The 26519-nt window shown below is 36.3% G+C and overlaps 3 protein-coding genes across 41 annotated transcripts in view; 2 read left to right on the top strand and 1 right to left on the bottom strand.

The window, feature by feature from the left end:
- The first annotated feature begins 469 nt into the window (after positions 1 to 469).
- Positions 470 to 7686, top strand: LOC139140347 (forkhead box protein N4-like). Its single transcript, XM_070709512.1, is given in 6 exon segments — positions 470 to 1422; positions 2214 to 2256; positions 4874 to 5063; positions 5735 to 5931; positions 7308 to 7435; positions 7437 to 7686. Coding segments are annotated over 6 exon segments (1389 nt in total). The 5' UTR covers positions 470 to 661; the 3' UTR covers positions 7507 to 7686.
- Positions 7687 to 12917: 5231 nt separating this feature from the next.
- Positions 12918 to 19281, bottom strand: LOC139140348 (leucine-rich repeat-containing protein 72-like). The gene is made up of 6 exons (XM_070709513.1): positions 19215 to 19281; positions 18758 to 18831; positions 18080 to 18345; positions 17288 to 17377; positions 16523 to 16706; positions 12918 to 14185 (listed from the first exon to the last, which is right to left on the bottom strand). The coding sequence occupies exons 1-6, from the start codon at positions 19260 to 19262 to the stop codon at positions 14014 to 14016; spliced, it is 834 nt and encodes a 277-aa protein (XP_070565614.1). The 5' UTR covers positions 19263 to 19281; the 3' UTR covers positions 12918 to 14013.
- A 1050-nt stretch (positions 19282 to 20331) lies between these two features.
- LOC139140349 (vinculin-like) overlaps positions 20332 to 26519 on the top strand; it is an 81802-nt gene continuing 75614 nt past the window's right edge. For all 39 annotated transcript variants that reach the window (XM_070709515.1, XM_070709517.1, XM_070709520.1 and 36 more), the window contains exon 1: positions 20332 to 20537. In XM_070709515.1, the coding sequence (XP_070565616.1) occupies positions 20481 to 20537 (57 nt within the window). In that variant the 5' untranslated portion in view covers positions 20332 to 20480. The remainder of the gene's footprint in view (positions 20538 to 26519) is intronic.

Consider the following 26519-nt stretch of genomic DNA (forward strand, 5'->3'; position numbering starts at 1 on the left):
ACATCTACGTAGAATGCTCCGAAAGATACCACACTGGCAGACTTTAATGCGATCATTAAATCCCCGACATGTCACCGGTTGGCCATGAATGAAAATGTGATATGCTGATAAATTATATACCGGCCTATACCTCATTCCATACGAGCTAAAAACACTCCGAGATAAGAATTTGTCACATTTTACTGAGCCCTACTGTACGAGAAAAAGGGCTTCGACTGCTGGGGCTTCATAGTAACTATGGCCATATAAGGAAGTTGCTTTGGTGATTTGCTCAAATAAACCAATCAGCGACGCCGATGAAAACCATGTGATAAATCTTGCCCAATCAGAAAAAGGAATTTTAAATCTGGCAGTTCTTTGTTTCCCTCGCTCAGTGATCGTTTCTTTACGGCAGTTCAAATCTGTTGTAAAACACACTGCACTTGTTTCCATCTGAATTGCAGCATAACATTGTCAACCTTAGCTGCATGCCACCAAAATTCGAGTGCATAGAAGTTTTTGCACAAGGTTGATTATTTGACCGTGCAGGAGATTTGGAACTTTGGAGGATCGATGAAACACGGAGCTGCAGGATTTCGAACATTTGCACCAGGGTTTTTTACTACGACCCTTTACTATTAGTATTACTATTTGATTCCACTACTACGTGTGCTTTCGCAAAATGGATTACTACGAGGGACAAACCGAGCTGTCAGTAGACGACATATTTGAGCACAATGTTCGCAGGGAGATGGATAGAATATTGAACTCTACCGCTGATCATTTCGGAACTCCTGTTAGTACGGAAAGCATGGCCACGTTTACGATACAAGGCGGAACGCACAGCTCCACAGAACATTCCATACCGAGTGATCTGGCCAATTTGAACTGGCTTCAAGGTGTAGATATGACGGACTTCTCCCAAATCAGTGCAGAAGCATTTCAGAATCATAATTTGATCGTGGATCCTCAAACAGCAATGGCAGTTAACGTTAATGGACTTAGAGATGTACAACAGCTTGCAAACCAAGTTCAACAGGTGCCGATGGAGGTTCCGTCCAGCGAAGCACTTCCAACATACGAGGCGACGGCGATAACACAAACCATGCCAACCGCTCAGTTGCAGCAAACGCAACTGCAATTGCAGTATCCTACCACACCAGTGCAACCCCAGAATTTGCAGCAGCCGATGTACAGCAATGTGCCGACACCAATAACAAATCCATCGATTGTTGCAACCACTGCAACAACTACTCCGACTCACCAGCACACGAGTAACTCCGACGGGACTCAACCTAAGCTAGAGAAGAAAAATACCGAAAATACGCCAGAAACGAAAGTCTACCCCAAACCGGCGTATTCTTACAGTTGTTTGATAGCGATGGCTTTGAAAAACAGTAAAACTGGGTGCCTTCCTGTGAGCGAAATTTATCAATTCATGTGGTAAGTTAATTTTTGTTGTTCCACATTTAAATCTGTATTTCCTACTCGCGGTAAACCGCCGAATCGGTGAAGGAATTTAAACTCTCTGCAATGGAATTTAAGAAAAAATAGTCTGAAAATCGCGGATAGTATTGTATCGTAAACAAAGTAATGATAAAAATTTAAATCTTCCGACTACTTTATTTCAACATTGGCCTTTAATTCAAAGGGGAACAACAACGGTGGGGAGACACAACAAAAAATTTATGCAAATTGTTCCAAGTTGTTTTTCTCGTGTAGGGTCATTTTGCTGCAAGTTTTTACATGCAAATTTTTTCCAAAGTTCATTCGGTCATCAAACTGAGTAAAGCCAAACACCGCTGAAGTAACCGCGTCGTTCAATTTCGTCTTAATGCTTAATATAGCATATTTGCTATAAAATAGATTTGTTCATAAAACGTTACTTAATATTTTTATTTGCGAATATTTAACGGTGTTACATAAAAAAAGCGTTCTTGCAGTGAGAAATTGATGACTGGATGCAGCGATGTGCTGTTTGGGTGTGGCCAGGTGCCATGACACATTGGTACATAGGGGGCGCACTCCCAACGGAAAATATTTGCAATGACTGGACATCACATTTTGTAAATTTAAGCTGGACATTTTTCTATGAATTAAAGAAAAATATATCATTACAACGTGGTTTCGTCATCGTTAGTCAAACATATATCAGGAAATGTTTTTAAATATTAAAATTTGAAGTATCAAAGTTTTCATTGTAATTTACGTGTGTTTGTATTTTAATTTTTCAGTTCAAACTTCCCCTATTTCAAGACTGCTCCAGATGGCTGGAAGGTAAGTACAATTCATGAAATTTGTTATTAGTAATAAATTTAGTTGTAAGGATAGATTAAAGAAGTTGTGGACAAGAAGTAAGTTGTCATTTTGACAGTTCATCTTGAAGTCTTTGCAATTAAAATGAGCAGGTATAATGCCAGAAAGTGTGAATTAACTGATAATTGATGGACCTCCACACTTTTGCAATTCTCATTGTAATGCAATTGCACCTTCAGCTGAATAATCCAAGTGGCCATGTTGAAATGGCTTCACAGAGAGATTACGTATTTAATATTCAGTGTCACTGTAACTTGTGAATTAGCAGAAAGTCACTAGGTGTCTCATTGCCATGTATTGCATCAGATTAAGATTTTAACCAGCTTCAAACGTTTTTTAAAAAAGCCTCCATTCCTAAAATTGGCATATGTCCGATTATATTGATATTCATAATTTATCATTTCATTTGTGGAGAAGCGGTGTCACGAATCAACCAAAACGGCTTAATTAGTTTACCTACTCAGACAGTAAGATAAATGTTTACAGAACAGTGCGATTTTGATCAAAAATTTAGCTGGTACTGATAAGGAAACTGTTAAATATTTACAGAATTCCTAGAAATTGTCTAGTATAGATATCAGTTTGAAGCACAGCAGTACATGTGAATTGTTTGAAATATACCACATGGGTGATTTTATCACTGTGCAATCAGAAATAGCAACTGCCACCATTGTGTGGATGGTGCTTTATTCTCATTTAGAAAGCTTTCTTAATGAATAAGGATAAATTCAAAATTTTTTCAACAAATTGCAATTTAAATTATCACCTTTTGTAATGAGAAATCAGCCATGACTTGTTATTTCAGTGGTATGAGATAATTAACGTCATCGTTTGATATAACATTGAAAACTATGTAACAAAGAGTTGATATAAAAATTTTAAAATTTATTGTTAAAATCTCACATTCTATGGTGAAAAGCTTAAATATCAATCGATGCTATAAGTAAAATTTGTTGAAATTTCTTTGCAAAAATTGTCAAATGGGGGGGGGGGGTCAGAAATATCTGTGGTCAGTCTCAGACTTTTACCAATTTGTGTGAAGTCATAAATACAAGGAAGTGGACGGAAGCAACCACCTGAAAACACTTGAATTGGAGACCTTTTCTTCTCAAGAACTCAAAAACCTAGTTAACTAGTTTTCTGGGTATATATGCAAATTTGAACCATTCAAACACTTTTATTTAATAAGTGTGAAGTGAGCGGTGTCAAAAAGGGTGTCAAATGTGACTTTTAAACAATGGTGAATCCAGGGACCTTCTAAAGTTTGCATGTCGGACACGACTGTTTTTAACAATGGATGGTTTTCCCTCCAAAAATTATGCCAAAGGCGAATTTTACCCCCCTCAGTTGCCAACTTAAAATCACATTGAAACCTTGAAAGTGACCAGGATTATATCAAATGTTGTTGCTGTATCCACCCTCTGTAAATTATTTACTTTGTATTTTTTCTTTTTTTTTAACCCATGACTCATTGCTATAAAGGGATCCTTTGATTAGTCACATGTTTACAATGCTGAAAGAGTTTTATTATTCAGTGTGGTCCTGACATATGGCAATTGAAAATAGGCAACAAAAAACTAAATGACTCATCAGTATCTTGTACATGTGCTGGATTGCATTCATAGCCCTTCAAATAACAGCTATTGAAAATCAATACACAAATTCAGACAGTGGTAGCCTTTAATTTACGATAGTGTTCGTTGTTTTCCTGTAATTCATTGGCTGTACATGTACATGCAATAATTGATTGAAGCAATTTAATTTCCTGTATTTCAATCATCCAATGATTGTCAATTGATTTGACTAATCAGAGAGTAAATATCACCTACTACTAGTGCTGGTTGGTATTGTTTCCAAAAATATTGATGGAATTCCCCTGAGGCAATGAGACACCAGATGCAGAGTAGTTTCTGACTACCCACTAATACCTAAAAATTAGCTGTATTTGTGCTTGCTGTTGTAATTTGCTTTCATAACCTGCATCAAGTATATACCGGTTGAGTGCTGTAGAGCCAGTAAAAACTGTTAATAATCACTGCCATTGTCTATATCATCAAGTAGCAAAATTTCCATCTTTGAATAACAAATGAATGAACATAGGTCAGCACTACCCCTGTACTTAACATTATCTTAATTGGATCATGTGGCTTAGATATGGGAGATGAATTACTGGTTGATTCATGGGTACATACATAAGTACAGGGTACTGTGTGACCGCAAAGTCCATTGTCTGTATCTTGAATAAACACTACACGTGTGCAGTAGCCCCTTCATTGTTTTGGAGAAAACCTGCTACTGTTTCTGTATCAGTTGTTTTGTATTGTCAAAGGGATGAATATCATGTTACTTGACAGAACTCGGTGATGTGGAGAGATATTTTGAAAATATAGAGGCCCTTTGTTTAGAAGAAAGCTCTTGATTAAAAGTATGTGTTTTCTCAAATAACCATTCACGCATTGATAAGCCAATAAAAGTATATTTCTTTCTGTAACTGATAAGTGAAAGGCATTCTCCGAGAGAACACTTCTATCTCCCTACAATGTTGTATGTATATTCATAGGAAATTTCTATATTTCAGAATTCTGTCAGGCACAATCTGTCTCTGAACAAGTGCTTTGAGAAAATTGAGAAGCCCTCTGGTGGTGGAAGTACAAGGAAAGGGTGCCTCTGGGCCTTGAACCCAAATAAGGCAGCCAAGATGGATGAAGAAATACAGAAATGGAGAAAGAAGGATCCCATTGCTATCCGAAGAAGCTCAGCCAAACCAGGTTTGTGATGCGAACTCCTTTTACACAGTTCTAGAATATGCATTTTTCTGACTTCAAGTCTGGAATTAAGATTTATAACAAAGCATGACTGGAAAATATTTCGAAGTTTAAGCTATGGTTTTCATTATTTTCAGTTCCAATATTGATTTTCTGAATTTGTGTAATCACTTGATATTGCCAAATTATTTTTGGAAAGATATACTAATCATTCACACTTTATCTGTTTTTTGTACAAATTATCGAGATTAAACATTTTCTAGTGTGTAAATTTTGAACAAATTTTATGCTGTGTTGCTGCACCATTGTTGTGCTTGTTTTATGGTGCTGCAAAATTTTACACATTCTTCTGTTGCTGGAGAGTTCTCATGTTTATGGTTAACTCGTGTGTAGTAGATATTCAATGCAGTCATTCACTCAACACAATGGCACGTTGACATGCAAATGGTGGATCATGGAGTGACACCCACACTGTATGGAATTCATTTACTGCGGTAATTCATTGATTGCAGTCGTGTTTGTATTCGGGTGTTAATTCATACTAGTTTCATTCATTGCTCTTCCTGACCTTTGAACTTTGTGAACTATACCACTGATGTCCGGCTTGAAATCCGGGTGGGGGAACACTTTCATTGACCGTGATTGATTTTTTCTTGTACCAATCTGCTCTGCAGATGAACTTGACCAATTGGAACGTGGAAGACCTCCTTCACCATCCTCAGAGCCGCCACAGACTCAACTCTCCGCCGTGACGCACAAGCCAATGGACGATCAGCACAATGCTAAAGCAGTCAGCGATGTCCTCTTCAATGGAGAAGCCCAACTTCTAGACATGAACCTTGACCCACATCTTACAGACATATCACTCCAGGTAGGACAAAGCAACTGGAAGGCATTCATTATCCCTTTCGTGCCGCTTGTTATGATAAAACCATTTGTGATTTGCAGTAGTATAGCTGGACCCAAGCAACAAAAACTGGTTGGGGTTTGGCTTGGGTGGGAGTATTGATTTACAAATATGACTATTTTGTGTTTTTGTGAACAGTATGTATTTATTATTTTGTGTTTATGTGAACAGTCTGTATTTATGTCATTGATGAAATTAACTGTTTGAGGTCTTTCTGAATTTATTTTATATTTGACAACAAAGTGTCATATGGCATCTTCTCGTAAAATATTTTGAAAATAAAGCTGAAAGGACACTGCACAGCTTAAATCATGTACAACTGGTTCTTAAATTGTGGACCAGTTTCTGTGAAATTTCCTCAATATTTGTTGAAAGGAAGATGCTTCCAAATGCTTACTTTTATGTCAATTTTTGTGGTGGTTTTCTTTGCATGTTTCTTAATTTAATTCTTAACCTCTGTAATTGGCCCAGTAGTACATGTAAATTGCATGATCCGTGTCGTTTTCCATGTAAATGTTGTCCTCTCCGCTAGCTGTCTTGTATCTTATTACCCTTCTGCATGTGGAATGCTGTCAGTTCTGTAATTTTGTTTTGTTTTTTTGTGGTCCTAATTGGTGTTGTTTTTTCTTTTTCTTTTCTTTTCCATGTGAAACAAGACTGCTGGGCCAACTTCCACCACTCCTTCTTACTTGTCGTCATATACTCATTTCAACAATTTCCATCCTTATGTGCCTCAGCAATAAACAAAAACAAAAAATAGGTACTGACTGGAGAAATGAATTTTCCTTTGTGTGATCATGATTTCAGGCAAAACCCAAGTGCAAGGTTTTATCCGTTTTCTCAAGATAAATTCTACAAAAATTGTTGAATTTTGTTTAAAACAAGCAGAGGAAAATTTTCTGATTGTTGATTTAGAGTTTTGGCAACAGATGGTGAATGGATATATGGCTTTTTCCTTGGGTCTTGCCACTATGTTCAAATGCCAGCCAAATAAGTTTTACATAAGCTGCATGCTTTCATCCCTGCAATTTATATTGGAGTGGTTTGATCCATTTTTTGCTACAGTGATGTTGCTGGTGTGCGTGGGAGTTGCTTGCAGGGTGCTAATGTAATTGATAATTAAATAAATATGTGTAAATTATAAAAACTCATCTTCAAAACCTAAATTTACATGTCGCTAAGTATCAATGATTACCTTATCTGCATGCTAATAGTTGGGTCATATTTGTATCTATAATTGGTGTAGATTAGCAGTAGAGAAAAATTTTTGTTGACTTTTTTAGGGCATAAAATTTTCACTTGCCTGTAAACTGACAACTCTTTCTGCATTGAATTCACAGAATGGAATCTGGGACGACTTGAGGCTTGACGATTCGTTCAGCTTAGACTTGCCTACCAACGCCAACCTGAGCTTCAGCACCAGCCCACTCCTGGACTCGTCAGCCGGACCGGACAAACAGGCGTACGCGGTTGGATCCTACCTCCCAGTATGCAATGTTCAGCAGTCCTGGACCCAAAGCGGTTTCTGCATTCATGTGAAAAAAAATAATAGGGTCTTTCCCTCGACCCGATGGACTCATAGAGTTACCATAAACATTCTTAGGGTTAGGTTTGCCTATTATTAGCTTGCGTTTTATGCTGTTGCTCCCTATAGTCCAAGTGTCTTGATACTCACCAAAAATTTTTGAAACTGAAATACTTCTATCCATGGGGCCAAAACACAAGAGCTCATCCTACGTTTTCGTTTGCCTGTTCTTACGAATCAAGAGGCTAAAACTGAAAGTTTTTGTAAGTTACCCTTTCAATCATAATGGGGACATTTGTTTATTTTTATATGAAATTGGTGCTGTTTTGCAAAAAAAACCAACAACAACAAACATACTGTGTAGATTTAATGACTCACTTTAAACCCCAAAGAGTAAGTTATGTATCATTTCCTTTTTTTATCAAAAATCTGTGATGTAATATGCCCCGCTCTGGAATATTGGGATTGCCACTTTGCCAGCATATCATGGAGTAAACCATGACAAAAAACCCAATCTGATGGTAGTGAGTGCTGACAAAAGACTGCATAAATGTGTATAGGAATACGTGCCTTCCAATGCGCACTTGCGTACACACACTTTCTTGAATTATCCTTGTCCATGAAAGGTCCTACTTTTCTGAATTAATGGGCCAAGAAATTCCCCTCTTGCTGTGGAACGCTACAATTTTGTTTCTTGAAAGATTTATAAGACTGAAAAGGTAGAGCATAAGAAGCAGTTACTGCTGCAAGCAGCGTTTTTAATCCACCCATGAAAAAAAACTTTCTAGGGGCAACATGATAATAGTGTCATTTTGTCATTCATGGACGCTTCCATTATTAGTGTAGGGGTGGACATCAGTATTTGAAAACAAAAAGTACAGTGTATTATTAAGTAATTAGAATAGTGAGAAAGCTGATAGCTTTAAAAAAAAAGACAAATTGATGATAGGAAAGACTGAGAATTTCCTGGATAATGTACAGCTCTGTAAACATATTCGCTGAAAGCGGATTTGTATTGAGTTTATTGTGGGGCCAAAATAGTAACAAATTTTGCCTCTTTTTTTCTTGAATGGTACATTTCCCTAGAAACATGTAAATTCTTACGTTTGAAAATCTTTGCATTTTTTTAGCAATAGGCATGTCATATTATTTTTAAAAAAAAACAAAGGAATTCACAAGTCACTGAAATCAGTTTTCTTTGAGAAAGAGAGGAGAGAGAAAAGTCAAATTTATGTTGTATGAACATTCAGTGCAATTTCAATGTAAATAGTTTATGTTATTCAAGTGATTTTTTTTTTATTATTATCTTCTTTTATTCTGGCTTGACTGTGTTTTGTTATGTTTGTTTTTTGTTTTGTTTTCCTGCTTTGGACTTGGTCGGTTGTGCTGCGGGGGAATTGCTTGTGGGAGTTTGAACACTCAATGACATTGACAAGGTTGCATCATCATGAAATCAGCGTGATTGTCTTGGGTTTGCAAGAATCGGCGATCGGCAGTACCAATTATCATGTGAAACGGGAAAAGCAAAAAATAATAAGACTTACACTAGTCATCGTATTAATCATGATTCTCAAAATTGCTTAATTGAAGATTATAGCTGATTGTTTGGCTGGAGAGAAGCCCAGAAATGATTTCTTTGTGATTTAGAATGACCAGTTTTGTTATCCGATTCATGTGTGTACTGAAGTGGGTTGATCTGAGAAGAGACAATGTGGCCTCTGACTTCTCTTGCTATGCAAATTTTTTTTCTGACACTATATACAAATTGTGCCTTGAGTAATCGGAAATTCAAGACTAATGCTCTGATTTTTTACCCCTATGGCTTGAATAAGACATAGCATAAGATGTCTCAGGGTGGAAACATCCTAAAAATATCAAAAACACAACCAAATCCAACAATTCTTTATTCCTGTACTTTGCAAGTGCCTGTATACGACTGTGAGGGCGCTATTTTTTAAAAAGAGAGAGCATTCAGTCTTGAAATTCCTGAAACCAGTTTTCCATAATGATAATGTCAGACAAGCATCTGCTCATTACTATCATTGTACATACATGAAAAAAATGCTATATCGGAATGTCTCTGAACTCTTTAATCCATGTTTATTTTCTAAAAAAAATATGTAATGATATTGTACATAAAGCAGAACCCATTTATTTTTGCTACAGCAATCAGTTTCCCAGTGTGAACACGTGTGTAAAACGATTAGTCTTTTGAAACTATGTGACCATGTCTTTTATCCAAATAAAAAAAATATTAAATAACAAAATTATTTTTGTAATCGTCTTTGTTGATGTTGACTTAAAATTAGAAAGGTCTGTCGTTCAAGTGTGATGTTATGGTACAATGGTACCTACTGATAACACATTGCTTATGAAACTGGATATGTGTATAGATTTGATGCGTAAACATAGGAAGTTTCTGAAGGAGAATGAAGTGGAGTATGTGAGGACAAGATAAGCAGAGTGCATCTCAGATTTGGCATAGTCTTCAAGTATGCATGTATTATTTGCATGTATATAGGTTCAATAATCTATGGGGGGCCAGATGTAAAAACATTGATGGCTTCTTAACCTCCATTTGTTGTTATTGTATGTGCCACTCTTGCCACGACATTTTACTGATACTTGTTTGGTTTAAAAAAGAAAATGACAAAGTTCAGTAAACGTAGGACAGTTATGATGTACAAAATAATTTACTCCCCTACCTCATCACTATTCTGAATTTAACCCTTTGAGCGCCAATGTCAATTTTTGTCACCCTTATAAAATGTACCTTTGTCAATTTTTGTCAGATTTTTGCCATAATTTTGATAAAATACTGTGGCTCATGAAATATTGTGTTCATTTGGTCCAAAATTACCAGAAAAGTTACAAAAAAGTTCATAAAAATTGGTAAAATATTGCACTAAAATTTTGGTTGGAAAAAATACAGCACACAAAGGATTAATGTACCGTACTTTGTATCCACATGTGCTGAAGTTGCTTGCTGGTCATTTATTTCCAAAGACGAGTCAAATACGTTTGTAAACTTAATACTTTGCATTTCTAAATCTAAATGGCCTAATGGTTGCCGCACAAAACGATTTTTGCATTTCTGATGATTGCCATTGTTACATGCCTACCATGTACCGCTGCACACCATAGGCAGTGACAGGTACTGTTGTCTTGAAGAGAATATCACAAAGATTAAAAATAGTGATAATGTCACTGGTCGCTCCCATATAGTTATCAAAACAAGCTAAAATCAAGCTAAAAGATTTTTTATCACAAATAGAAACAATTCCCCCAATAAAATAAAATTATGCAAATTTCACCAGAATTTGATCAAATCTTACTGACGTCACCCGTAAAAACCTCTACACTAAGTTTCAACTCAATCGGACGTGTGGTTTCAGAGTTAAAAAAAATTTTTGATCAAAAATGAAAAAAATAGCCAAAAAATGCAAATATGCAAAGTTCACCACGATTTGCCCAGATTTGGGAAAGGTCACTCCTATGCACTTCCATACCAAGTTTCAAATCAATCAGACTTGTGGTTTCAGAGAAGAAGATTTTTTGACCAAAAATGGGAGAAAATTACAAAAAAATTCATGAAAAATAGCAAGTCCAAGATACTGACCCAAGATGTGCACAATCATTTCAGGTCAGCCCAAAGTACTTACATGCTAATTTTTCATCTAATCTGCTCAGTGGCTATTGAGATTTTCAATAAAATGTAAACTAGTAAACGTATATACATATGGCTATGGGAGCTAACAAGCGACCCCATGGTCGACAGAGCTCTGCTGTGTTATGTAGAGAGCAACTTTTTGTGACATATGTATTGATGAAGAAGGTTGAGATCTTTGATAGCTCATTTCAGGATGGCCTGACCTAAAATGGCAAAATTAGCTGCAAAAATACAAATTGATGATTTCATCATAATTATGTATAAAAATGTATACCAAATATCAAAGCTATCACATGAGTAACTTTTGAGAAACAAATATTTTGACCAAAAACGGCAAAAACTGACCCAAAATACAAAATTGAAGATTTCATCAAATTTCACTATATCACACTAAGAGAACCCCCGGAACCTGTATACCAAATATCAAAGGCATCAGACAAGTAGTTTTTGAGAAACACATTTTTTGACCAAAAAATGGCAAAAATTGCACCAAAAATACAAAATTGCAGATTTCATCATATATTCCGTATATCATATTCAGTTTATCTGTAGGAACCTGTATACCAAATATCAAAGCTGTCAGACGAGCGGTTTTGATGAAATAAATTTTTGACCAAAAATGACAAAAAAATTCCTTAAAAATACAGATTTGCTTATTTCACCTCAATTTGAACAAATCCAAGTTGGGCTATCCCTAGGGACCTGTATACCAAATATCAAAGCTGTCAGACTAGCGATTTTGATGAAATAAATTTTTGACCAAAAATGACAAAAAAATTCCTTCAAAATACAGATTTGCTTATTTCATTACAATTTAAACAAATCCAAGTTGGGTTATCCCTAGGGACCTGTATACCAAATATCAAAGCTGTCAGACAAGCGGTTTCGATGAAACTAAATTTTTGACCAAAAATGACAAAAAAATTCCTTCAAAATACAGATTTGCTTATTTCATTACAATTTGAACAAATCCAAGTTGGGTTATCCCTAGGGACCTGTATACCAAATATCAAAGCTGTCAGACAAGCGGTTTTGATGAAATAAATTTTTGACCAAAAATGACAAAAAAATTCCTTAAAAATACAGATTTGCATATTTCATCACAATTTGAACAAATCCAAGTTGGGTTATCCCTAGAGACCTGTATACCAAATATCAAAGCTGTCTGACCAGCGGTTGAGATTTTTTACCAAAAACGCCTTTTTTGGCACTAATTTGCATATTTTTGGCAATGACAACTTCATTTGAACAAAATCTCATCTACAGCCCATCATCCATGTACACACCAAATATCAAGATGAAATATGCAGCGGTTTTGGAGTTTTTGATGTTGACGGACAGACATACAGACATACAGACATACAGACATACAGACATACAGACGTACAGACATACAGACATACAGACATACATACATACAGACATTCCCTAGCCTATAAGAATAGCTTCCATTGCCATATATACATATGGCTATGGGAGCTAAAAACTGCTCTCACTCTCGCTTCCTCTTTCCAAGGCAGGTACTGCCGAGACTCAAGTGATAGATCCAGATCTTCCAGTCTTAGTATACCACCAGAAAGATGGCTATATTTGAAATAGCCTTCAATAAATTGGGAAAAATGTTCGTAGATCAGCACAGTATGTCCTAGAATAATGCATCATGACTCACACTGAAATTGGTTGCAAGTCATAACGTTTATAAATGACAATTTCAACAATCTGATTACTTCAAATCACTACCCACTGAAACAGATGTATGTAAAAACTGATCTTTATTTCAGGCAATAAAGGAATAAACCACTATATACAAACAACTCTATGATATCATAAAACAATATCCTGTACATTTTAAATATACATTATTGAGTGGTATAATTCTTCATATTGAATGCATAGGACAAACAAAAGAGTTTCTGGAGTAGCATAGAAGACAGACCTGGGAAACATTCCAGTGATCTATTTTTGAAAGTTTGATTTTTAATTAGCTTCCTAAGAAGGTAATGAAAGCATAACTGTGTCTGTGTCTCCATGGCAACAATTTGCACACCTTGACTTTTGCATAGTATGGTGGAGAGAGAATCTAAAAGGGAAGGGGTCATCGGACATGTGCTCAAAGTCGTATGGGACCCATATCACCAATGATAACACTACATTCAAGGTACGCTGGCAATTATTGATGAAAGTTAAACATGTTTGTCATAATGTGCATCGTAAAATCTACATGTTCCAGCCATGTTGATGAGATGTATCTAGACATTGTGCATGAAATACATTGTTTGTAAACAAAGAAGTCACACAGGTGCAGTTCCAATGACCCCTTCCTTTGAAGTTCAACTATGTAAATATTATAACTGTTGTGCAAAAGGCAGGCTTGATTCTCTGAAAGGAGCGCCCTCTTGAGTTGAATCATTCTATCTCTCCTATAAACAGAGTGTACTTTGTCAAAAGGTTCGCGGTTAACCATTCCTGTCATTATGACACTTGTTGCCTCTTGTTGCAATATTCTCATTTACACCCTACGTAAATTTGGCTGATATCATGATCTAATTTCCAAGATGCTGACTTTGGGCATTCATCATGCAAAATAGAAATCTGTTCATTTCAAAATCTAAGGAGCATTCCAGCAAATGCAAAGTTACGATATTTGTCCAGTGTTATGAAAATGCATCACAGATATACAGCAATAAACACATAAATAAGACTCAGATGGAGAAAGGATTTGGTGTAATAGCTGTGACGTCTGTTACCATGGTTTTTTGCCATTATGTTTCGAAAGACATCAATTGCTGCCACAGTTCATGCATTGTTCTTTCAGTCAAAGCACATCAATGGGGCAAGTGATACAATCCACTCATTTGAATCTCACAGTGATGACTTGCGGCGTAGGCACTGGATCTGTGGGTCCCTTCTGTCGTCTCTCTTCAAACTTTGGCACCTGGGACCAGTCGAAGACGGAATATTGCATGATGGAGCGTTTCATGGCCCTGGCAGTGACAGCATCCTCTGGGTTGGCCAGTGGAGGACTACAGATATAAAACAAGTGGTAACTTTTAACTCCTCTTAACCAAAGTATCATGAAAAAATTTGAGCAATCAAAGTTGACAATCAGGACTCACCACGCTTCGCTCAAAGGTAATGGCATATGGTTGAGAGAATTGAAAGTTACATCTGTTTCACACACTGTCACATTGTAAGTTTTACTGCCATTTTGAATCCCTGTAAACATGAAGTTCTTATCCTGTTATTTGACCCCTCTACTACCGTAAAATGGCTGAGGTTGTCACATATATTTGTCTAAATCACTGCTTTGTAAACAATAAGAACTTTTCGAACATTTCCATTCACTGGGATCCAACTTTGTCATTGAACATAATAAGAATCAACCAAAAGTTGTTGGTTGGTGAATGGGTTAAGAATTCTGAGCTTGAAATTTCTCTTAAGAATAAATTATATATTATATATCTATAAGGTTGAAATGACTTATACCCGACCTTTTTCTGGCAAAGTTTGACCTCTACAGAGGTAATGGGGAGGGGGGGGGGAGGATGAAGGGTTAATCACATGGAGTCATTGGTCTACCACTTGTAAGCTTGTAGGGTAATTTTCAAAGACACAACGTTTTTGAAAATTTAAACTTTTCTGCCAGTGGTGAGTTAGGTCATTTTGAATTTGAAATATTGGTAAAAGTTAAGTAGTTTGTTTCTCTAGTTCCAAACTTTGCACGATGACCAATGATTTTTATTCTTGAGTTGGTAAGAGGATGGTTGGAAGTTTCATTATATAAGGAAGATTTGAGTATAAGTGTAAGTCCTTCACTTTTGAGGCACATACTACCTTAACTTGTTCACCCCCAATTCCCTGTAAACTGGTCCACAATCACTATTGATAACAATTACTGTGGCGTGGGCCAAACCATGGTGGTGAAAAGATTAACTAAGCCACAAGGATTAACTGATGAACTGGTGGATTGTGTGAAACAAGTCATAACTTATCTGCTGTATCTCTTCTCATTTAACATTTTTATCAGTCAGGCACACTACAGCCACCAAAAGTTCACCAATTAGGGAAATCTAGTTATTGTCTCAATTGCTCTAATAATTCAAAATGTTCATGTTTACTGCACAAAATCAGCTGGTAAGAAACATTTTCAAAGACATAATTCGGTAGAAACATTCTTTGATACTGAACACTTCAGATTGCGGCAAACAGAGTGATAAAAATACAGAGAAATTGATGCACATGCAATTTTATGGACATCAGCTGTTTAATTGGTGACATATTGAGCTTTAAATGGAAAAAAGTGATAGTAAACTCATTTAAGGCAAAAAAACGGACTGAGCTCCGTATTATTGTCCAATGAATTCCTCTTCTCAACATCAATCAATACTGTAGTTGTTAAACTTTTTGTGTGACCATGCCCTAGGCTAAACTGTTCCATTGACTGCGCAATTCTTCCATTTTATATTATGAAAATTTGGCATGCTTGAAACAATCTTTCTTAACATCCAAAGCAATTTTTATTTCACACAGACAGTGTGATGATCACAGTAGGATTAACATGATTTGATACAAGGATTTTCCTATGACAGAAATAATGTACTGATATCTAACACTGAAATTTGAATCTGGACATCGTGTGCAGCCCATCAAGGACCGTTGCATCATGCACCAGTCTCTATTTTCCTCCACATATAGCTGTATTCAACAAAGTCCAGGCTGTAGAAAGTTTCCTAACAAATAGCTAAACCTCAACAATTCAGGCGGTCACTTCACTAACATTAAACATCTCCAGATATGTGAAGCTGCCTTCCCTTCATACTCTAAAATGCCAGTAGTATTTTGCTATCATCTCAGTAAAACAGTTGCTGTTTGCTGTAATAGTCTTGAGGAGGAATGCCCCTCGGTGGGCAGATATTCAAACTCTGCATCATTTACAACGTTTTTTTGTAGTCCATTGCTTATGGCAGCTCATCTTATAGCTCTTAGAGTAAGAAAAAATTTCACCATCTTGGTTTTTTGGGTTTCAAATGTTTGAAATTTCACAATTTTATTTTTCCCCCACAGAGTAAACACAGACACTGAAGCCATTTTAAATTTCACATATCAGTAAATGTTAGGTAAATTTTTGGTCTAGTTCCAAACTTTGCACGGTGACCCCTGATTTTTATTTTTGATTTGGGAAGGCGAATGATTGAAATGATTGCATAGAGGAAAATTTGCGCAAAAGTTTAAATCTTTCACTTGGCAAGGAAAAATTGAAAAACAAAGAAGATAAGAATAACAAAAAGAGAAAATCACATCACCTTTGCAGAGTGCTATTAAACGATAATGAAAGAAATCTTGGTTTTTATTGTCCTTACCTGTGGAAATTATTTGCTACTTCTCTGCGAGGATCAAAGTCGCTGTGATCATCTAATTCCATTAGACTGACACCTCTGATTGGCGGACCTTCACAGCGCCTTCCAAAAGCAATACTCTGTTTCAAGACTTCCCTCTCCTGGTCGTATATCTGACGACCATCATCCCGTTCTTCCTTTAAGACCTCTGTTGGGATTGATAAGGGAAGATGGGGTTTATTCTGTTCACTCCAAATTTGGTATACAGGGTCCACACTCACCATATATGGGTTTGGGCCAATCCATTGTTGTGGGTTAACATGCATTGAAAGTTGGTGGAATTTACTGCGTGTCAACAAAGACATAGTAAATTTCAAAGATATATTTCATCATTTGCTTGTTTAAAATTTCATGCACTCAAGGGTAACACATTCAAAAAGTTTACCACAGAAAGTAAACATCGATTGATAAACAACTCACTTTTTCACATGAAGCAAAAATAAAAGGATGCAATTTGAAGATAATATGAATATTATGGTTTGATATGTTACAATATTGGGAACTTCTTTTGACCCTCAGAAACATGTCTTATTAGGATAGAAAAGACTGCACACCAAAATCAGTAAATTTGATCTTGAGGGATGATACCCAGGGTCTTGAATCCAAAGTCAGCAGTATAGTATCTGTACATTCTGTGAAACAGAATCACAGTCTATTTCATGACAGCTTGAAATATTTGATAATCAATGAGTATATCTGTGGAATTTTTATCTACATGTAAAAACCTACCTGCTCTGTCTAACAGTTCAACAGATGGTACATGGTAGATTACGTAAAGTCTATATTCTTTCTCCTGAGCCAGTGGATTGCTAAATAAATCTGTTGATTGAACAAATACAAAGCATAAGCAATTAAACAAAGTAATTGGTTCTTACGAGGTATTTATGTAAAAAAATTTACCTTTGTAAAATAAACCCCAAAGTTGAGTGATGTCAATGGCTGATAATACACTGAAAGTTGCGGTGGTTTTAGAGCAAATGTTTGCTCATTAATGTAGAATGTGTCTTGGGGACAGATATGCAGACTTTCGACTTTTTACAATTCTTTTCTGATCTACCACTTGTGGGGCCTCGTTTTATTGCTCTTGGTACAAGAAAAGATTTAGTTTTTCGAAAATGGGAAATTTTATTTTTCCCCATAGAGTTAACACAGGGAAGGCGGCCATTTTGAATGTCAAATATCAGTAAATCTTGGGTACTTTGTTTCTTTAGTATGAAAATTTGCATGGTGACCCCTGATTTTTATTCTTGATTTTGAAAGAGAATGGATGAACGATTCCTTGAGGAAAGTTTGAGCAAAAGTTTAAGACTTTCATATTTGATTTGCATACATGATACTACCTTAAAGAATATTTATGTAGATGCTAGAAATTTAGTCATCACTTCTTCCATAATTCTTTTACATTATGTTCATAAAGGCGCAGTATAAGCAGGCAAATAATTATGACTCTATCAGGAATTTGAAAGTTGTGTAGGTCTGTTATAACAGCTTTTTCAGGGAGGAATCTACAGTTATACTTACTAAGGACCTTGAGTGACTGCATAGCCCTGAACTCGCGTACGGTTTGTTCAAGTTTGGTAAGCTGATTTCTCTGAAGCATCAGTTTGCGGAGACTCGTCAGGTGTCCCAGTGATCCACTGATGTCCACTAGTTGATTGTTTTCTAAATACAGTTCCGCTAATCTGTAGTTTACTTTCAGACAGTTGATCCGTCTGAGTTTGTTTCCATTTAGCCAGAGGTGGTTGAGCATCTTAAACCTGGATAGATCTGTGACCTGCTCTAGATTGCTGCAAGAGACGAAAACAACTTTTTTTTCATACAGAAGAAACTACATGTCTGCAAGCCTCATAATTGTTATCACTGGAATAACAAAAGCAAATAGTGTTATAAAGTCAATATAGAGTATAGAAGACAATTTTTGTTTCTAAATATATATTGAAGTAACTTTTGTATGTTTAACAGTCTCTAAAATTTGCCAAAAATGCATTGCCCTACATTTGCAGAAAGGTAAGTGTTTTGTCATTCAGATTGTGGAATTCTGCAGTAGCCAACAATAAGTAAAGGCGTTGCGACAAAATTATTGGAAGGCCTTAAAACGCACAAACATCCAGTACTATAATCCTTAGTATGATTTTTCTTCTGAAGGATGACCGCTCATCGTTTCGCTTCCTTTATTTCAGAGGAAATATGGATCCAAACCTGTCGGCCAAGTAAAGTTGTGTGACGTCAACATCTTTCCTAATGCCTTGTTTCTTCATCTGCCTTTTAATTAACTGTGAAATTGACAAAACAAAGAGCGCTTTATTTAACATTCTGCAGTTGCGGTGAATAATAAAAGAATAAATACCTAGGTATCAGGGATATGTTGACATCGATGATACAGCTGCGAAGGACGACTTAATGAAGAGGTAAAGGCGAGGAATGATATTTTATCGAATCGGTCATACATGTATCAATGCACTTCTTGGGCTATATGAGGCAATTACCATGCCAACATGCGATATGAAACCATGATACCAAACTAATGTGACAATAAAAGTGCGAAGAAGAATTGACAAATATCTATGACTATGATAGAACCAAGCGAGTCATTAAACGGCACGGATTTCCATACAGCTGTGAAAGGCGAAAGTGTTTCTTATTAGGCGAACGTTACCTCTTCTGACTGCATTTCTGCGTTTGTTGATGTTGCTACGACCGCCATGTTGTTTCTGTCTGTCAAGTTATTTGAATTTTAAAACTGTGAATTCGTTGAAGGTAGGCGTATGCATGAAAAGAACTAATCTGGAATAATTATCTCATTTAATTAATGTATAATTAATTTGAAAGGAAAACAATTACACTATTTTGAAAATTTGTGCCATAAAGCTGAAATTATTAGACGAATTTCGTACTTTTAATAACGTTATAGAAGACGCCCTCTATACCCAAAAGTGAAATTATTTTGTTTCTATTGCCGAGGACCTTCGTGTTCCTTATCGGGCGCCGACTCTGTATCAGTATGGATGTAAACATCCATGGTATCAGTATGCTTGATTCAACAATGTTGTTTACCTTTATCGTACGTTTTGTACATAGAACATAGACAATGTGCTTATAATTTAAGTCAAAGCCCAGTGAAATACGAAATTTGAGAAAGAAGAATTCTTTGTCCTTAACATGCCTCGACCTAAACATTACATATTCCGCTGTCTGCAGTAGCTCGCCTATTTTGACTGTTAGATTATTGGTGTAATGACAGCTATTATAAATAAAAAATTAACACAAATTTACGAGAAGTAGTTTTATCACCTTGAAAATCATTACAATAAAAATGGGCATATTTATTCACGAATTCCAGCATGTAAAGCGACAAGTCAAACTTTTCAATGAATTGAAATAACCTTCAAGAGAGAGAATATGCTAACTTTACTGATGGGAGGTATGCAAGCATTCATGAATTTAAACCCGTAGTACGATCAGCTGATGTAAACGTTATGACTGCAGTGATAATTCTATATTTGGCAAGCCGGAGGAATCGCAAATATTTTGGGCTAGCCTTACTGTTTCAAGTTTTCCGAAATACATTGTCTTTTTGAAAGTCTGACCATATTGTCTATTTTACAATGCTTTGTCCTTTTATTAAGCGCTTTGAGTCAAAACGAATAAATTTTGATCAGACTTATCGAAAAATAAAACACTGTTTGTTGAAACAAGTTTGGGCTTCTTGAAACGGTTCTAAGTCCCCGTTCTCTTAATTCAGCGTGTGGGGGCGTACTTCCGCATCTCTCTTCCTCCGACTGTTTTGAACTCTGTCTTCGTGTGTCATATTCGCAGGCAATCGAGGTCGTCAACTCTCCCAGGAACTGATCTAGACTGACGTGATCGACAAAAGCTAGATGTTCGATCGGTACCGTAACACTTACGCGTAGAACCGTTCAACATGCCAGTGTTTCATACGAAGACGATCGAGGCCATTTTAGACCCTGTTGCCCAGCAGGTAAGACACATTACATTACCAGTATGCATATAGCCAGTGAGATACTTACTGTAAGGGGGCCCATGAAATAACTGAAGCGGCGGCATACGTACTCCACGACACTGTACGGTACACATTCGTGTAAGTTAGATACCCTGACAATTTCGATAGCAAGTTTAATATAGTCACCACCTTGCCTAAGTAGCATTCCTAAAACCACAAAATGTGATAAAGTGCCACGCGAAGGGTTCTATTCAATTCACACAGTAAATGAAAACAGAAGACCTTGGTCATTTTATTTGCAAATCGCCTCCAAAACAAACCGGAGAGAGCGAAATTCATTCCAAAGGATCAGAGAACAGCCTCGGCAATAGCTGTCCAATTTGATGCCAGTGATGCGTTGACAAATGCAGGGTCGACGACTCGTGCAAACGAAACCTTTGAAATATAGGTATTTATTAACGTTTACGATGGACGGACAACTTGGCAGCCCACACAACTTGCCAGCCTAGCCCAAAACTAAGATGGGGACATGCCCCTCCCAGCAGACACCAACGTGCACACGAATATGCGCAGGAAACATAAGTACGCCTTTCTGCTGGAGGGCCCTTCCTGCCTTCTTTTGCCGCACCAACCACGTAGTGAAGTCACGTTCGCTGTTCCCCAGGCTTGCTAGAATCTCGATATAGTGATGTTACTTTTTTTTACTGGGCCACAGAAATATCAGTTGTCAGTTTGTCGCAGCATCCGAGTTAAACAATTGCGGCATTGGAGTTCACTTCTCTGGGTTAATGCGAAAGCACTCAAGGTACTGCACAGCGAAAACTGCCATCACGAGCTGGTAGAAAAAAAACAGCAGCATAGACTGTTGGGTCTATTTTTCAAGGAAAGGCGTTAGGGTCATGGGTAGCAGGGGTCATTTAAGCCATACCACTGGAGTTTTCTGTTTTCAATACAGCGCATTCCAAAAATTCCACACAGGGACATATTTGCCAATACAATATGGAAAAAGTGGGAAGCCAGTTGATATGAGCCAGTTTTTTCTTCAGTTGGACCAATGTATGTGAATTATAAAACTTTTCCATCTGATGACCGCATCAAGCCACAATTTCAATTTATTGCAAACACCATAATTCAGACTCAATGTTCAGTGTGACATCACATAATTAACCATCCACTTTGAGCCAGTGGGGCGTGACTGTTTACCAATCTAGCATGCGTGTGACTTTGTAAGTTCTAGCATTATTTTGGTTATTTGTGTAATAATTTTAATGTTGTCAGGGACACATGCCAAGATTTCAGTGGATAGAGCTGAACTTCCAATGCAGGTACACAATTCAAAGAGATAATTTTCTGGAATATATCAGGAATTAATTCAAATACAGTTACAACTTTAAATTTTTATGATGATACCAAGGAACAGGCTCATGCAGATTACCAAAGAATAATATCTCATATATAAAAAAAAGAAGCAAACAAAAACAACTTAAAAAATTTTGTCAGAAGTCAGTGCATAAATTTAATCACAGGCGTGTCTTCATCAAGAATTAGGATCACCTTCATAGAAATTCTATCTTACCAAATGTGGTCAGAAATTAAACCCCATGGTCAGAAACCAGAATATTTAGAATCCAGTTTTAACACACATGCATACAATAATGTGTCAAACATCAACTGAAAATCTAATGACTATCAGTAATGTAAAATGAGGGTTAAAAAATAGGACGCAGTGTGAAAGATGGTCTAAATGGATAAATTTTCTGAGAGATTTCGAAGGCATGAGATGATCCCCTCACTGATCATACTGCAGACATTGCTCTAATCAGAAGGAATTATTCATAAGAACACAGCAGGAAGGATGTACCTTTCAAAAAACAAGTCAAAGAGACAAACGTAATTGATGGAGGATAATGGATATGACTGGATATTTTCCAGTGTTTTTTCACAATAGAGAGGGTTTTCCTGTACACAATGGCCGACTTATCATCTTTTTCCCCTTGGACGTTGAATAGCACCGTATCCGACTCATTGCAAAGTAATCTCAGCGGCAAAAATTACAGTCATTCCAAAGGCTCTCGTCAGACATTCATGTTGATGATAATTGTGAAAGTGATTGATCATATTTTAGTTCAAACAATTAGCATCCTGTGCTGTATCTGTGCAGAGCAGATAGCACTTGACGTTTATTTCAGTCTTGTCAGTTTCAGGTGTGTGATCCATTTCCCTGATATTATTTCACAGATGTCTGTGAAGTAATTCAGCTTTTAACAGTGTTTATTTTTGAGTCTATTACTTTAAATAGGCCCCAATAAAAGTAGTTTGAAACTTGTGTTCAGAATTTCTCTCTCATTGGAAAGACATGACAATAAAATAGCTGCAAATAAAAAAGTGCAGGACAAAGAATTATTAGAAAATGATGTCAATTGTCAGTTTCATGATTGTAATTGATATTTCTGCTCTGAAATGGATATGGCTGTCATATACAACTCTCTCTTTAGGAAATGTATGCCATCAAATTTTTATTTTATTAGATCTGATTTTATTGAATCTTTCTTTTATGCTGGAGTTTTGAATGGATTTAACTCTAGCACAGTAGTTATTAATTGAGGAAATATTGACCAGAAACCTTCTGGCACTGTGTGATCTCTGTCATCAAGCAATTAATATTACAGAGTTTGATTTATTGGAAAAAAAATCTGTGAATTGGTTTCTGAACCCACTCTGAATCTATGAAGATTTTATTTATTTTTCTCCCTTTTTCCTGTCACTATATTTATAGAAATGTACTATTTGCAATTATCAGTGAAAGCACAAACGGCCATACATAAACAACTATTATCTATCAACGTTGACATTTTAACAAGGCAATTGTACTCACAGTTCCTAATATTATGCTTTTTTTTTCAACAAATGTAGAAAACGACTTTCAGTGAGCTCTGTTAAAGCCTCATCTGCTCTAAGTACTTGAAGTAATTAAACTCGCCGTAAGCATAAATGACAAATTTTCAAAAACGCTGCACTAGAAATGAAATGTGTTTTGACGCCAAAAGGCAGGTCACTTTTGAATAGATATCACTATCAGCAAAATTGGGTTGAATTTCATTATATGGAAATAAACAATGCGGAAGGTTTGGTTCACTTTTTTAAGTTTCGCTCTTTTCAACTTTTTAGGGATAGCAATGAATATTATTTTTTATGTTAAAATTAGTACAGAATATTATTGCTGGTTCTATAAATAGAAATAATTTTTTTAATGTAGATGTTTCAATTTCTTTTTTGCATCTATTGACATCTGGTGTCTGTTTCATTAGGTTGAAATTTTTCGCAGGTTGTAGGCTACCTTTGACAGAGAGATTTTGTGTATTCTATACATATAGTCATGTAAACACGGTTGTTCAACAGAGAGAGAAATTTGATATCGTGGACGTCGACCTTGTTTGAATTGATTTCTGAGTGATTTCTTTCAGATTCAAATTAGGAAGACAGCTGTACTAGGATTTCCTGAACTCATTTGTAAGACGGTTGACTTTAGAGTTCTCTTGAAAAAAAGCTCAAGAGCTTCAAATGTCAAGTGTAGAGGAAAAATGACTCCATTGCATGACAGTGTCAAATGTCACTTTCATCATCCTATTGCAAGGCTTGAAATTGGCGTCCCCTGTGAAACAGACATGTGTACACGGGATCTTTGCATTATACAGAAATTTAGCTCACCTCGTTGCAAAATAAAAAAGTACATAGACCTTGTTCATGTAGTTAGTTACCAGTAATTGTATTTGATAGTGACATCATTCAAGGGCACACACAAGGTAGTAGCAATGTTGATTTTCAGCTCATCATTGATATGATGTGGTTACAATAGATACATGTATATTCCAAATTGCAGAGATGCAAATCTAGAAAAAGAACATTTAGTTGGAATTCATAGAGCATTTAAGGTGAAATCAACATACTGTTGATAACCTTTGTGTTGGAATTGACGACAAAAAAAGAGCCAGTCAAATCTGATAGATGCAATCAACATTGCTGTCTAACAATTACATGAATTCTTGTTATGTGAAGTATGCTATTATTATTTTTATAATGATTTCCCTTCAGGGAACCCAGGTGTACTTTGGACTTAATGTAGGTGAACATTTGAAATGAGTAATAGAATGAAAATATTCAGTGAAAGTGTATTTTTCAGTAGGAAATATTTTAGAATGTAGATGTGGAAATCTCCCAAGATTTTTTCCTTATCTATGCACCTGGACTTCAGCTTTCATCTCATTGATCCCAATTATTCTTTGGCCACAACTCTTTGTAAAAGGAAAATTGATAATTGACGGAAACCTGATGGCATCATAAATCATTGAGACTGCTATAGCAATACAGATCGTAACTTTCCACAGGAGTTAAAAAGATTTATGTGAATTTTACGTGACCTGAAGAGGACAGTGACCTTTTGTTGCCTGGCAACCCTCTTCCACATTAGCAATTGTTGAATAGGACTTGGCAAGTAAATGTTTCTGATCACTGGAATGGAAAACTACACAGTACAGTGGATTATGGATTCCTTGCAGGATTGTGTTTGTATATTCCAATCTGTCTATAAAGTGTTACTTCAGTGTAAATGTTAGTGTTGTCAGTAATCACATGCCGTCTGGAGACACCCATCAAGGTAACAAGATTAATCCGAAAGTGAAAAGCTTCCAGTTGAAAGTATGCTCCATTGTCAACAAACTTACAAATGAGACTCTCGTCCACAAGTTGCATTTTATGTGAAAGGTCATCTTGTCACTGCCCATCTCCCTTCTTAAATATGGCTGTGTAATTTTTATAAAAGTGAAATTTGTACTTTTTATGTAGATATTATGGGCACACTAAAAAAAACACTTTATTTTATGTGCTATTGAATGTAAGTTTAACAAAATTGCAGTTTGTTTTTACCATAAAAAAAGTTCAGTTCATATTTCCTGTGCCTAGGAAATAGTTTTGATTTTCACTTGATAGATTACACCACTTGAAATGTACCTTCTTAAAAGGAAATTGATTTGCAGGAAATTGAATCCCACATATGAAAACATTCCTACATGTACTTGTGTAAGAGTCTGAGAAAAAGAGTTGAACGGCAAGATGACTGACTAAGATGGATCGAAGAGCCATCAACGATGACTCACTTTTCGTTTTTAAGTTTAATTAGAATTTCATCTAATCAGTGTAGGACGGACATCACCTCAAATGCACTGAGTGTGTATTGAGTTTCTTCAGCAACAATGGCAGTTCGGCATTTCTCCAAAGACCTGTTCAATCTGTCTTTAATAGGTGTATGTAACCTGCGGTGCATTGAAATATCCTGGCAGTGAGTTTTATTGCCCCAGTGATAGAAGTAAATTCTAAGCAATCTTGCTTTTGTGTTCGGCGGATCAAAGAAAAGACGCTTGCTGTCTGACGCTATTGTGAATCATACACAAAAAAAGGCTGTCCCTGTGATGATTGCCAGGACTTGTAGGGATCAGATTACGTTCACTAACCGGCTCTTTCATTCAGCCATGTGCATTTGTCAGGAAAAAACCAGCCAGGAGCAGTTGTGAACAAATTCATCTGGCTTTGTATGCAAATCATCAGCAGAAACTATCTGTTACCATAGTTGCCATGCAGCAATCTTTGAACATATTTTAAGAAAAATTGTCGGGTTTTTTTAGCCATTGTGTGTCATCCACTAATTCAGGAAATCTATTGAATAATCGTTATTTCAAAATATTCAATTGCAATGCCCCAAAATATGAAATGAACTTGTGCTCCAGATGGTGCAATTTGCATGCCATGAAAATTCTGGCAAAATCATTCATCCATGCTTCTCATAATCCCAGGACTCATTCTGTAGATACCCAATGGATTTAGGAAGTAGGATGGGAAATATTTGGAATGCATTATCATGCATTATCAGCATGGTTGATTGAATGAAATTAGGAGGGGAAAAAATTACAGTCTGTCACTGTCTAGCCAGGAAGAGTAGTGCTGAAT

Source organism: Ptychodera flava, chromosome 9, assembly GCF_041260155.1.
Source record: "Ptychodera flava strain L36383 chromosome 9, AS_Pfla_20210202, whole genome shotgun sequence".
NCBI lineage: Eukaryota > Metazoa > Hemichordata > Enteropneusta > Ptychoderidae > Ptychodera > Ptychodera flava.

What these genes read in the sequence shown, in the direction of transcription:
- LOC139140348 (XM_070709513.1), bottom strand. Translation starts at nt 19,262, where the DNA reads ATGGCGGTCGTAGCAACATCAACAAACGCAGAAATGCAGTCAGAAGAG. An exon ending in CAGAAATGCAGTCAGAAGAG is followed by an intron (nt 18,832 to 19,214) that starts GTAACGTTCGCC and finishes TCAATTTCACAG; the next exon opens with TTAATTAAAAGGCAGATGAA. An exon ending in CAACTTTACTTGGCCGACAG is followed by an intron (nt 18,346 to 18,757) that starts GTTTGGATCCAT and finishes CGTCTCTTGCAG; the next exon opens with CAATCTAGAGCAGGTCACAG.